Here is a 13140-nt window from a genome sequence, read left to right as displayed (position 1 = left end):
TCTGTAAATAGCCCATCCGTAAATAGCCCATCCAACTACCTCATCCCCATACTGTATTTATTTATCTTGCTCTTTTTCACCCCAGTATCGCTACTTGCACATTCATCTTCTGCACATCTATCACTTCAGTGTTTAATTGCTATATTGTAATTACTTTGCCACCATGGCCTATTTATTGCCTTAACTTACATCATTTGCACACAATGTATATAGATTTTTTCTACTGTATTATTGACTGTATGTTTGTTTATTCCATGTGTAACTCTGGGTTGTTGTAGGTGTCGAACTGCTTTGCTTTATCTTGGCCAGGTCGCAGTTGTAAATGAGAACTTGTTCTCAACTAGCCTACCTGGTTAAATAAAGGTGAAAAAAAAATACATACTTCCCACCCACACACCCTTCCAAACCCACACCCCAGAATGAATATCTGAACGACTGAATCTCTGAACTGAATGTCCTTTTCTCCTCCACTAATAGTCAGAGTGAGACAACACAATAGAGAATGGTTAGGTGGTGCCGGTTGGGATGGACCACACCTTCACTTGCCAGTATCTGTGTGGAGCTGCAGTCTCGACATTGTTTCCCAGACCCTGTGGTGATTGATGGAGGCTAAGATACCACAGAGTGGCTTGGCTGAAACGTCCTGGGAACATGAACTTTATAGAAGAAAAATCCGTTCCTCTTTACCGTCATCAATCAACACACATCACCGTCAGAGTATTGGGTTTTGTTTTTGTATTCCCTCAACCGGCAAAGCACTCAACTTCTTTATGCGCCTTCATTAAGCTTACATTAAACATTCGATCAAATGGGGAAATGTGAACCCTTTGGTCGGTGGAAACCGCATTAGCCCCTACTGTATGTAAGAGCAGATGTGCTGTGCCGCTATCCCTGTTGAACAGTAGTGGGAATAAGATGTAGAAGTACACACAAAGTGCTCATTTGATGTTAAAGGGGGAGGGAAAGCATGACACAATGGCATGTACAGGGCCTTTGTTGATGTTGTGGTGTCAGGAACCTACCTACCTACCTACCTACCTACCTACATGCAGCATATCACCCTGCAGCCCATTGCTGGTTTGCCTCTGAAGCAGGGCTGGTCCTGGTCGGGAGACCAGATGCTGCTGGAAGTGATGTTGGAGTGCCAGTAGGAGGCACTCTTTCCTCTGGTCCCAACGAAAAAAAAATATCCCAATGCCCCAGGGCAGTGATTTGGGATATTGCCGTCTTAAATAACAACAAAAATGTCAGACGGGACGTTAAATGGGTGTCCTGACTCTCTGTGGTCACTAAAGTTCCTATGGCACTTGTGTTAACCCCGGTGTTCTGGCTAAATTCCCAATCTGGCCCTCATACCATCATGGCCACCTAATCATCCCTAATTTCCAATTGGCTCATTCATCCCCCCCCTCCTCTCCCCTGTAACTATTCCCCAGGTCATTGCCGTAAATTAGATGTGTTCAGTCAACTTATCTGGTAAAATAAGGGTAAAAAAAAAGAAAACATTTTTTTTTTTTAAAGAGTAAGGACCCTACTGTGCAGGAAGCAGCCTCTCTAAGAGACAGGATACGAGACCAGACCAGACGCTGCTGTCTGAGAAGCTGCTGTCTGAATTCTCTGTTCCGGTTTGACTGACAACAGACGAGAACGATCAGTTTCACTCTCCTCAACAGTGACCACTGATCAAATCTTATTGGTCACATACACATGCTGTTGCGGGTGTAGCGAAACATTTCACCTTCCAAGGACCCTTCCTCATAATTTATGAGCTACAAGAAAAACATTGGCGTTTGAAGATCCAATAGATGGGGCCCCAGGAAACTTTTATAGAAAGCCTTGCCTTCCTTTTATGAGTCTACAGAGCACTGGTAGCCTTTGAAGCCTGTTGGGTCTCTGGCTGACTCACCTGATTAAAACTGACCAGTGAAACTATGACTACTACACATTCTAAACTTAGCTCACGCTAAATGACTCTAATTTGATGTGAAGCCCCCTCCAATACACGTTGCATCCAAACTGAAGCCGAAGGGCCCCTGAGCCCAAAAAAGCAGCAGTTGCTTATTCAAACGAAATAAGATATTTGACCTGTAAAAACACCTAGCTGACCCCAGAATTAACCCTCAAACACAACATCACATTATTTCTTCCACTTTCTTAACCCTTTCCAACTGACTACCATTCACAGCGTTTACCAGAACTCTGAAAACAGACACCTGTTACGACTGGGGTTGAAAAAAGGCTAACTGCCATTTCTGACTTGATTGTGAAAAGAGATTTAAGCATTAAGGGAAAGAACGTGGAGCTTTGCTGAATGGACATAGTGGAGTTTAAAGGTTCAGTCCATCCTCATTTTCCTTGCATGGATGGATGAGACCCTAACAGCTGCCGTTTCCAGACTACACATCCAGATTTGCTCCATTGAGAACCACCTCTGATTCATCTAAACACTGGTTCGTTACACTCATCCTAGATCAATGTGGACCATGTGGACACCCAGCACCTTGGTCAAATGAGGAGGATTCAATTTAAAAAGACATGAACGAATAAGGGTGGAAATAAGATGTTTAGAAGTTCAATTATCTTGTGTAACGAAGCGGTGGAGATCTGAATGTTGAAAGCTAAATGATGCTACACGGTATGATAGGGGACTGCATTGATGGTGGTTATGGTATAGGATAGTACCAGTGTCTACGTGCCACATCGAACCGCTCTACTGTCATGTATAATGAATGTTAATACGGGCTCATACAGAGATATGTATACCTGTGTTCTCTAGTAAAGATTGCGCACAAGCTACATTTTTCAACCCCATATGTGAGGTTTCAGGCTCTGTGGTAGATTCATGGTTTCCTGTTTGTCAGTGGAGACACAACGGAAGAGGCCTAGACAAGAGAGCGAAAGAGACATCAGTGAGAAATGGAGTCAACTCATATGCCACCTGAAGACTATAAAAATCAACGCGTTTAAAAAAAAAGAACTGCTGATTCATTTCAAATGACAACTACACTGACCACATCAAGACCGTAAACATATTCCCCCAATTTCCCTGTTAATCACGCCAGCTGACAGCACTGCTACTATAGTACTACTATAGCGTATTAAACCATCTTAAAAAAGGCACAGCCACCACATTCCCTACTCCCCTCAAGAGTTGGGGTCAATTCCAATTAACTTCAGTCAGTAAACTGACATTCCAATTCTCCTCGTTGAAAAGCAATCCCTTTACCCTACATGCACCCTGTGCCCACCCGGTGCTCCTGGCCAGCCAACACGGCGTTCCCAAAGGAATGTTTTCTCTCAGGAATCTCTCCCACATCCCATTCGGATACAATCTGCCCACAGTCTGCACCGGTGGATCATTTACATGCACCCATAACCAAATATTGTTCCGCTTTCATTCTGCCGTTCAAACATTCATAATATCCGGCACATCCTGACCCAAATACAATATTCAAGGAGTGTAATACATACTTTGAATTTCATTCAAAACTTGTTTGTAGAGTTATGAAGCAATGGGTTGGTTGTTTGCGGAGCGATGTGCTTTCGGTTTGTTTTGGTGTCTATATATTAAATGTAAAACAATTCGACGGAACCTTATTCAAAACGTGTTATAAACCCATAGTAGACTCCAGAACTTTTCCAATTAAACCACAACCTCTTTAGTTGCCTTTCTGTTGTGAATTATATGACAAAGTGATTTTTTTTCTTCTCCGTTCTTTGAGGCAAATCCAACCTTTGATGATACCAGAACTCTGGATACCATAGAGAAGGGAAACATGGATGAGAGAGACCATAACAATGATTCATCTCCTGCACGACGTCTAATTTGGCCTGATGTTGGGCCATGCTGTTTGAATTGTGTAGTCAATGATTAAGCTGGTCCATCCGGGACTGGTCTGTGGGAGAGAAAGAGAGCGCTCTGGTCCAGGACCACATGTCCTCGTCTCTTCACAAGACAACGGGTCATAAAAAATGAGAACTCCATAGCACCAGTCATCCAATCCACTTTGAAGGTCTCTGGACTTCTGAGGAGCTCACACCAGTTAAGCTGCTTCCTCATAATTGGTGCAACACACATTGTGACAGATCCTATTTGCATGGCTCAGATAAGAGACAGTATATGCCTTCTCAACAACCCTTTAACACATGGATGCCAAGGATGTCTTTGGGAGGAAGCCTAGGCATCATCCGCTTCTTGGTCAAACACTGTTACTGATCCCCTTAACAACACGGTCTGCTCTTTTAAAGTCCCAGTTCCCGAGGGGGTGACCTTGTGTCCCAGTAGCCTGGTCCCAGATCGGTTTGTTCTGTCTGGCCAACTCCATTTGTGTCAATGACACACCAGGACTTGGAGTTGGCAAGACAGCACACACAGATCTGGGACCAGGCTAGGGTCTCAGCCCTGTACCGACCAAATGGTCTGACTCGCTCTCTCCCCCTCCATCTCTCTTATTCATTCCCCCCCCCCCTCTCTTTTACAGGAAATGACATTTCCATAGCTTTGGCGGCTGTCTCTCTCTTGAGAAGGAAGCGATCGTTAAGTTGTATGCCTTCTGCTGTCTTGAGCAGATATGTGGATGGTAGGATTACATGGGGCAGTGTGGGAGAGGGCTGACGGACAGGCACGGCAGGATGCCACCGGATCCTACTATTGGACATATCGCAGTAGTCACTATTGCTCTTAGAGCAACTCATCCTCTGTATAGCTTACTGTACAAGACACGCATGCAAGAGGCATTATAGACTAAATAGAGTACAGTATTGTAAAGTAATTTACAAAAGTTCAATCAGGAAGGCTGGTCTGAATGCAGCATATCACAATTCACTCATTTTCCTATTATTCGGTATAGTGGGAATGAATATAAACTTATCATAATCAGCACGGCGTTGTGTTCTGCTCTTCCTATTAGTCATGTGTGGAATGTCATTCACCTATTTACCTTGCAGCCTATAAGCACGGCACAAAAACTCTCATTCCACACGCTTGCCGTTTAACCGATGGCCTCACTCTTGCAATTATCACTTTCCTCTCTCTGAACCAAGGGGTGTAAATCTTGGGATGCATTTATGTCAACTTACCCATGTTCTCTCACTTCCTGTTTTTCAGCAACAGCTTGACAATCATCCACCTCCCCACTACCACCAGCTATAATAACCTTAAGGTCCGTCATTGAAACTCCTTTCTGGGTTCGATGCCAGCTGCACAGCAAAGGGCTACCGCTTAACAACTACATCATACCAGTCATCCAACAGATTCCCATTCAGAGCGACATACAGAAGCATCCAGGGTCAATGCCCTGCTCAAGGGCACGTTGACCGATCTACCCCCAGGCCAAAAAATGTGAACTCGATCCCTTCACAGTTCCCCAATAGCTGTCCCTCAACCATTCGAGACCCCTCCCACAGTCCCCCCCAAGAAGAAAAAAAATGTATTTTTTTTTCTCCATTCCCCACCCCCAAGAACTCCACAGTGCACCAACCACCAAGAGAATGAAAGAGAAAAAAGAAAAAGACAAAAGAAAACAGCAAACAATGCAAAAAAATTATAATAATTAAAAAAAAAACATTTTAAAACAAAGGACATCAAGGACAACGAAAATCTTAACAGCAATGCCAACTGTATATGTTTGTGTGGATGTCTGGCACTATTACATGTATGTGTGTGTTCTTGTATGTGTTTATTTGAATGCGAGTGTGTGTATATGCATGTGTACAAACACCTGCACGGCATCAGCCTCAAGCAAACCGGCATTAGCTGTAAAAACACTGCCCCTCAGTGTCATTCAAACGTACTTTTTATGTTAAAAAAATGTTTTTACTTTTATATCTTTGGCCATCATTCAAACTCCACTCCCACTTCTCTCCAATTCCACATCCCAACCCATCCATCTCTGCTGGCCACCCACTTTGGGTTTCTACGCAACACATATCTTTCAACTATGCTGTGATGTTTAACATACAATTTCAATCCATCTAATCGTATAGAATCCACAAATTGCGAGTTGAAGATAAATACTTTTACTAAGAGTATAAGTAATTGACTGACCCGGTCTCTCCAGATCTCCTAACAGTACTATTTCTAGGGTCAATTTTAGATCAATGCTATGCATTTTCAGCAATTCCTGAACCTGAGACCAGAAACAGGCTACCTGAGGGCAATACCAAAATAAATAGTCTATTGATTCTGTATCCTCACAACAAAATCTGCAGCGCTTCGATGTTTTTATGCCCCAAATATTCAACATTTTGTTGGTGGAAAGAATTCTATATAATAATTTTAGCTGAAAAGCACAAAGTCTTGAATCTTGCGTTGTTTTATATATCAACTCATACACCCTCTACCATGGAATCGGTACATCAAAAATCTCTTCCCAACTAGTTTGCAATCTGTATGGCACAGTTGTCAACATCCTGGTCCTCAAATCAAACTGGTATACTTTCCTATTTATGCTATTTGTATTCGTCCGCCAGTTTTGATCCTTTATACTGGGTAGACAGACCAGTTCCCTAACGCCTCCCGTTGCCACCTGCCTCCTCCATTTTTGGGGTAATGCTGTAATCAATTGGTTGTACTCTTGGATTGAGCAGACCTTCCTGTACAATTCTGATAACTCCAAGAAGGACATAACTCTACCATTCCAATTTACAATATCATTTAAGAACAAAATTACCCTTTTCAAACCTATTTTCCATAAATACAGGTATTTTATCAACCAGCACATTTGAGTTCAGCCATAATATTTGTTGTAATATTTGAATATCTTTTCAGGGGGATGAAATTGAAATTGTAGCCAGCTCTGCAATGCTTGTTTGAAAAAGAGAGACACTGAAAAAAGTATCATTTTCAATTAATTGAAAATGAGACATGGCGATCTGCACAAAGGCAAAAAGGCAATTTTTAAACAATGGAGCAGCTTTTCTTAGTAATCTACTTGAGAACCATTTATGAACCATTTTTATGGTTCTCAAGTAGAACCATTCTACTTGAGAACCATAAAACTTTTGTATGAGTGAAGCTTTTAAAGAGGTTTAGTGCTTTTATATTTAGTAATCTCAACACACCCAATTCATATTCATTATATAGATAGGCACCTTTTTTTTTGTCTAGTTTAGCGTCCCAGATAAAGCGAGATATTTTTTGCTCATGATTTGAAAAACGAATCATCAGGAGTAGGCAGCGCCATAAGTGAGTAAACTGAGATACGACTAAGGAGTTAGTAAGGGCAATTTTTCCATAAATAGACAGGTATTTACCTCTCCATGGTTGCAGGATCTTGTCTAGTTTTACAAGTTTTCTATTGAAATTCATTGTGGAGAGTTTATTTATATACTTTGTGATATGAATACCAAGTATGTCTACTTCACCATCAGCCTATTTTCTAGGTAAACTGCAGGGTAATAGAAAAGTAATCTAGATCTTCAATGAGACATTGCAGGGATCTAGCTTGCGGATTTAATATAAAATGAGTCATCGGCATACATGGACACCTTTGTTTTTAAGCCTTAGATTTCTAATCCTCTAATGTTGTTATTGGATCGGATTTTAATAGCTAGCATTTTGATGGCCATAAATAGATATGGTGACAGCGGGCACCCCTGCTTAACTCCTCTTGACAATTCAAAACTCTGAGAAGTAGCCGTTATTTACTATTTTACACCTGAGGTTGCTATACATTATTTTTCCCCATTTTATAAGAGAATTACCGAAATTGAAAAATCCAGGCTTACTTTATCAAATGCCTTTTCAAAATCCGCTATGAATACCATTCCTGGCTTCTTATATGTTTCATGATGTTCTATTATTTCTAGTAGTTGTCGTATATTATCTCCAATGTATCGTCCATGTAAAAAAAATGTCTTATCAGGATGAACAATGTGTGGTAAAACCCTTTTAATTCTGAGTGCTATACATTTTGCTAGTACTTTTGCATCACAACATTGAAGTGTAAGGGGCCTCCAGTTTTTTAGATAGACTGGGTCTTTATATTTTCCATATGGGTCTAGTTTTAATAATATATAAATCAGACCTTCCTGCTGAGTACCTGACAGACTACCATTTATATAGGAGTAGTTAAAAGAATCTAACAATGGAGCTTTTAGTATATAACAAAATACTTGATATACCTATTCCGGTATGCCATCAAGCCCTGGGGTTTTTCCAAACTGAAAGGATTTAATAGCCTCAAAAAGTTCTTCCTCTGTAATTTGGTCTCATCCTCTTTCACTGATCTTTCTGTACATTTGTTAATTTTCCATGTTTTATATTAATTTGGAAAAGATTCCTTATCATAATCTTCATTCAGTGGGAGAGGATGAGACGGAAAAGAGAACATCTGCCTAAAATAATTAGCTTCCTCTTAAAATATAATTCAGACAATCACAGATGACTCAGTCTCAGTAATGAGTTTCTGCAAATAATTTTTGTTAGCGTTCCTGTATTGGAGATTCAGGAAGAATTTTGTGAATTTTTCTCCATATTACATCCAGTTTGCTTTATTTTTGTAATAGATTACATTAGATCGTTCTTGAATAAGTTCCTCAAGTTCTTTTTCCTCTAACTTATTTTGTATCTCTGAAGTATCATTTTTATTGTTACCTGTACTATTAGTTTAGGGATTTCCCTTCTTAGTCTCATCTTCTAAGCCAGAAACTGCCTTTTTATTATTGATGAATATTGAATTGAATGACCCCTGAAGGTACATTTAAAGGTATCCCAAACAATAAGGGGATTTGTTGAACGTATATTATACTGGAAAAATTCAGTTAAAAATGATTTTGTCTTATTTTTAACTAAGTTGTCCTCCAGTAAACTTTGATTAAATTACCCCAAACTTTTTAATAACATTCCATATTGCATTCTGTCTCTGCTGTTCAATCAGTTAGACATGTACTTGATTGAACTTGGGTATCAAGAGACATTCCGATTTTGAGGTAGGAGATTATCTGGTCACTACTCCTGTTTGGTTAAACCCATACTGTATACTAAAAGTCATCAAGCGGAAAAGAGTGGAGAGCAATGTTGGACATCCTGCTTCCCAAGAGGACCAAGTCAAGTACAGTGTTTCAAGTTGTATTAGTCATATGTACAGGATAAACATGGTATATACACCGTTCAACAAAAGGCTTATTTGCAGGTTCCTTCGACAACGCAACAATAACAACTAATACAATATAAGAATAAAGTAAATGGCTCAGTAGAACAGAACAAACATTTTAGCATTAAGAATAATACAGGACAGGTGAACTGTGTGATCTGTGTGATTGAGATAAATAGGTAATGTTTCGGTTGGTAAACAACTGGGGGTCAATTGAAGGCTGGAACAGTCCGTAGAGATGAGGCTAGGTACACTAGGGGGATATACGCAACTGTTCTGTAGTGTACATCCAAGAGGATATCCCACTCACTCAATGTCCCATCCGTCCTTTGAACCAAAGGGAACCAGCTGATTAAGAAGGTCAACGTGCCGCTTTACTGCAATAACACCATAGCATGCGATAGTGGGCTTGAAGAATAGAATGGTGGACAGCACACACACACACACACACACACACACACACACACACACACACACACACACACACACACACACACACACACACACACACACACACACACACACACACACACACACACACACACACACACACACACACGCTTCAGACGAAGGTGGGTGAAGAATGCTACCGGCTCACTTCATCTTTCACTCCTGCCGTCGCTCGTCGGCCCCCTGAGAATGTGACCTTTGGCCCTGCGCGGCTCATAGCAGATTGTGTTAAAAGACAGCTTTCCACACAGGAACTTCTGGAACACAAAAGATAATGACCTGCCCCCTTTACCCACCACAGAGACATCGGCAGAGTGAGAGATGGAGGGAGAGAATAGAGAGCGCATGAGGGACGTGGCAGGCCCATGCTGTAAATACAGTGAGAAGAATGGAGAGATGGAAACAAAGTTGAGGAAAATATAAGGGAAGGCCCATGTTACAAAGACAATGACAAGGTGAAAGACAGAGCAAGAGAGAGAGCGAGAGAAAGCGTCAACTAGAGATGGAGTATATGAGAAAGGAGAGGAAGGCCCAGCATAAGTGCAGCCATTATTGTGTTGTTGAGTGCCATGGCGGACACTGTGTGAGAACCAGCTGCTTTAAGTCATATACCTACCACAACACTATAAAACCCTCCAGGCCTCTGCGAAAGAGGGAAGACAGACTGAAAGGAACCCAGCCACAGAGTCATCCAGAGCAGCACTGGGGGAACTGGTGTATGGCAGACACACAACCATGAAGTGGGAAGTTGGGTGGTTTAAAGAATATTGTATCCCCACTGAAAACTGTTACTCTTCCTTATAAGAGGAAAATGTAATTAATTTCAGAGTGGAGGAATGAGACGATAAGGTGCCCTGAGACGAGGCCTGAGAAGACACGGTGGGGAATATTTTTCCAAGATATTCGTTTCATTTCGTGCTCGCATGTGCTGCAATTAGCTACACATAAAAATGTGTTTCCAATTAGTTTTATTAGCCAGCTGCCCCCTTTATATTTCCACACATTTTGTTATTGGAAGATATGCAATTATGATCACTCCCATGGCCAAAAACAACCACAGAAGTCAAATTAATATTCCTTTAAGCATTAATAAGGGGCTTAAATAGACTTAAGAAAAAAGGGTTTACAGATGTCTGGACATCAATCAAGTTGTTTGCTCATATCTCCTAAGTAGGGTGTTCTACAGGGCCAGAAACATTAATCTAATTTCCCTGATAATGACCTGAACATGTTCCACTACGTAAGAGTAATCACACAACAGGGTTCAAACAGACTGTTGGCTGTACCCTTCAGACAGCACAAACAGACGAGGCCAGCAAAGAGGACATACGGGAATCAAATAAATAAATCCTGTTACACCAGAGGTAGACCTAATAGTCTCCAATTCTGATCTATAGAGAGCAGTTCTGATCTATAGGGAAATTAATGACGGCTGCAATGAATGGCTAGTTTAATGTCAAGCAAAGGTTACACATAACCCAGAAGCTATTCCTAAAAAAAGAAAAAAAATCATTCGGAGTGATACATTGACACTGTAAATGGAGTCATTAGATAGCAAGCATGCGTTGTTGACGAACACCACGCCATTGAGGACCATGTGTACTCCATCACCCAGTACTGTTAAAAACAATCATGATGGACGTCCTATCATGTTGTTGTCATCATGATTCTGTGTAGCGGTCAGAAGGCGGGGGCCCATAGCCTGCTGTGCACAAGCTTCCACAGGGCCCTCGCTGTCTCGCCGGCACACCAACAACTGTCACCTGTAACAGGAAATGACACTTTTGCTGTTCCTCCCTGATCACGTCCTCCCTCCCCCCCATCTCGTCCTCCTTCCATCCACCTATCATATACACTAACAGTACAGTTAACCTCCCAGTGGGGTCTGGTAGATATCCAATGACAGAGGAGTCTGAGAAAAGGAAAAGCTGTTTAAGAATACGATTCATTATGGTGTTTATGGCATAACAGGCCACAGATCCACCTCTTAAGAGCTCTCTACCTCCAGGATAGTCACCCAAACAGGGTCTGGCTCACTAGAGGGAAAACATTATATATATATTTTAACAAAGTGAAATTTGACAGATTTTTTGCTTTCCCGTTGTAAAGTGTTTTGCTACGGCGTGTGACCCACGTTCAGTCCTGCCACCTTGCCTGTGAGCTGAATAGTAACTAAAGCATGAAACAATGGTGGACGTATTAGCTAAAGGTTACACTGTAATCACAATGCAACTACTCCCTTGTGGGCTAATGTAGCTAATTAACTGTTGGTTTATTGTGTTGATGGCTAATAACTGTAGCGGCTAGCCCAGAAGCTGTAAACACGTTATAGCTTAAGATATTTTAATATTACGTCAGTGTCTCCTACTCTAAAGCGTCGGTGAAATAATGAATGACGGACTAAACACGTGGAACAGGGTTGGTCATGTTTCCTCTTGACACTGCAGAAATACGTATTCGATGTTTCTGTATTCCCATTTGTTGGTTGAGTTTACATATCAATAAGGTGTTATGACATTGGTCATGCTTGCAGACAGTGGGAGATGTCGAACGTAAATTCTTCCCGGTCTGATATTGACGCGCAAGCGGTAGGTCACGTTCTGAAATACAATATTCTATTTTCATATTTACAATGTGTAAGAGTTCACTATGTACATGTCCTGGTGTGTATACACGCTGAGTATACAAAACATTATGAGCACCTGCTCTTTCCATGACAGACTGACCAGGTGAAAGCTATGACCCCTTTCTGATGTCACTTGCTAAATCCACATCAAATCAGTGTAGATGAAGAGGAGACCGGTTAAAAATAGATTTATAAGCCTTGAGACAGTTGAGACATGGATTGTGTATGTGTGCCTTTCAGAGGGTGAATGGGCAAGACCATGAAAATCTAAGTGCCTTTGAACAGCGTATGGTAGTAGGTGCCAGGCGCACCCGGTTTGTGTCAAGAACTGCAACGCTGCTGGGTTTTTCCACAACAGTTTCCCATGTGTATCAGGAATGGTCCACCACCCCAAGGACATCCAGCCAATTTGACACCTGTGGGAAGCATTGGAGTCAACATGGGCCAGCATCCCTTGTGGTATGCTTTCAACACTTTGTAGAGTCCATGCCTCAATGAATTGAGGCTGTTCTGAGTGCAAAAGGGTGTGACTTCAATATTAGGAAGGCTAATGTGTGGTATACTCAGTGTATATGTGTACGGTACCTGTTAGATATTGGGGGAAGTCTGGGATGTGCTTTTGTATGTTATTGCTGTAAGAGTGAGTTAGCTAGCTCGAGATTAGCCCCTGCTAATTCAGTTGTTTCCACGCTAACAGCGGAATCACGAATCTACAGCCATCAACATACTGTTGTCCTGCACATCTAATGTGCTTCTTTGTGTCCATCGCCAGAATAAACGGCAATCAATTGGGACCGCTGGCAGGGCATTCCTTTCTGTAAAAACAACGCAAGAGGGCTACGAAGTACGGTCACATCTGTTACACTGGTGCTGAGACCAATTCTCTTGCCTTCGCAGCATAGCTGTTGTGTACACACACACACACACACTAATGTTGACTGCAGTTAAGCTAACAGTATCACTCCTTGG

At 41.6% G+C, this 13140-nt stretch overlaps 1 protein-coding gene across 7 annotated transcripts in view; it reads right to left on the bottom strand.

Annotated features, from left to right (window-relative positions):
- LOC106564665 (septin-9) overlaps positions 1 to 13140 on the bottom strand; it is a 93552-nt gene that overhangs the window by 20137 nt on the left and 60275 nt on the right. The window contains exon 1 of one of the 7 annotated variants that reach the window (XM_014130876.2): positions 5080 to 5335. The exons of the other annotated variants lie outside the window; for them this stretch is intronic. Within the exon in view, the coding sequence (XP_013986351.1) occupies positions 5080 to 5083 (4 nt within the window). The 5' untranslated portion in view covers positions 5084 to 5335. Of the gene's footprint in view, positions 1 to 5079; positions 5336 to 13140 lie in introns of those variants that run through there. 7 annotated transcript variants of the gene reach the window in all.

This window comes from Salmo salar, chromosome ssa12 (genome assembly GCF_905237065.1).
Source record: "Salmo salar chromosome ssa12, Ssal_v3.1, whole genome shotgun sequence".
Classification (NCBI taxonomy): Eukaryota; Metazoa; Chordata; class Actinopteri; order Salmoniformes; family Salmonidae; genus Salmo; species Salmo salar.
The sequence above is the reverse complement of the archived record's forward strand: the minus strand, read 5'-3'. Positions and strand labels throughout refer to the sequence as shown.